Source organism: Penaeus monodon, chromosome 22, assembly GCF_015228065.2.
Source record: "Penaeus monodon isolate SGIC_2016 chromosome 22, NSTDA_Pmon_1, whole genome shotgun sequence".
NCBI lineage: Eukaryota > Metazoa > Arthropoda > Malacostraca > Decapoda > Penaeidae > Penaeus > Penaeus monodon.
Genome location: NC_051407.1, coordinates 37,512,530 through 37,513,796, shown reverse-complemented (window position 1 = coordinate 37,513,796; position 1,267 = coordinate 37,512,530). Strand labels below are relative to the sequence as shown.

General features: G+C 37.5%; 1 protein-coding gene across 1 annotated transcript in view; it reads right to left on the bottom strand.

The window, feature by feature from the left end:
- The window catches only part of LOC119587114 (SID1 transmembrane family member 2-like), a 31,322-nt gene that overhangs the window by 24,096 nt on the left and 5,959 nt on the right, over positions 1–1,267 (bottom strand). Inside the window, 2 exon segments of the mRNA XM_037935866.1 lie at positions 25–158; positions 733–1,088. Coding sequence (XP_037791794.1) covers positions 25–158; positions 733–1,068 — 470 coding nt within the window. The 5' untranslated portion in view covers positions 1,069–1,088.

Below are 1,267 nucleotides of genomic sequence, written 5' to 3'. Positions count from 1 at the left end.
CGAAAAAAAAGTCTTTAAACTTACTTCTCTCCATGATCAGGAAACATAATTGGCAGCGTCCAAGAATTGATGAAGTACCTCTGTTTGACTGTTACAAAGGTGGGATTCTGTGCTGGGTGCTTGTAGGTGAGATGGACTTCAAAGCGAATCGGATTAAACTGCAAATTACCAGGAAAATATATTATATAAAAGGTCTGATGGAGTTTGCTATGAGATGTTGGCATATTAAAGATGGTTGTTCGATAATAGCAAGTTTGGGTTGGCGTGGGCTGATAAAAATGACAGTTGATTAAAAAAAAATCTTGGCCGACTCTAGTGGGTAAGCGAGGATGCAACCTGTAAAAATGGTTGATATGATTCGCTATCATATAAGATACAGAAGTGGGCAGAAGGGGTTTTATTCGGAAGATGAAAACGTTTGACTTTCAATTAAGGTATTTCATATGAAAACGCATCTTTTTGCTACCTTTTAATTATTGTTAAAGTGAGTTATAATATAAACTATAATGAAGATTAGTTTACGGACAATAAATTTGTTAAAAAAAATTACAGCTGATCGTCGAGATGAATTAAGAAATGAAAAAAATACTAAGGCAATGTTTGCCAGGAGGACTTTTCTTTAATATGATAATGTTAGAAAATGTAATTAAGTACAGAAAGTTAAGCTGTTGACTGCATTTATACATAGAAAAATATAACATATTGTGAATGATACAGGGACTCGGTCCTTACCTCGGCAGGATTATAATGACACTTGAAAATGCATGGATTTGAGGACGAGATGTTCACTTTTTGTGAACTGTTGAAACGACACACTCCTGATTTCGGAATGAAGGCTTGGCAGTCTGTTCCGGGCGGTTCGGGTATTTCGGTCGGGGCTATGGTAGGGGTAGTGGTTGCAGGCGTGGGTTCGGTTTCGAAGGTAGTCATGGTTGTCGGTTCAGTACTAATATCTGGAGTCGTCTCATCTGGTGTGGTTGAAAATGGTTCTGTACTATTGCCTGTCACTCCATGATACAGCAGCAGGAGAATCGTGAGCGAAAGACCTCTGTGATTTGATGCCATCATTAACTCATTCCAGGGGAGACCTGAAAGTAGAGAAAAAAGTTTAATGTAAAAAAAAAAAACTTAAAGTTCCGTTTAATGCCTTACACAAAGTTTAATGTTAAAAAAAAACTTAAAGTTCGGTTTAATGCCTTACACTATCAACCCTTATCCTCCAATATCTCTCATCCTCTTCAAGAATCCTTAGGAAACGGAGACTGGG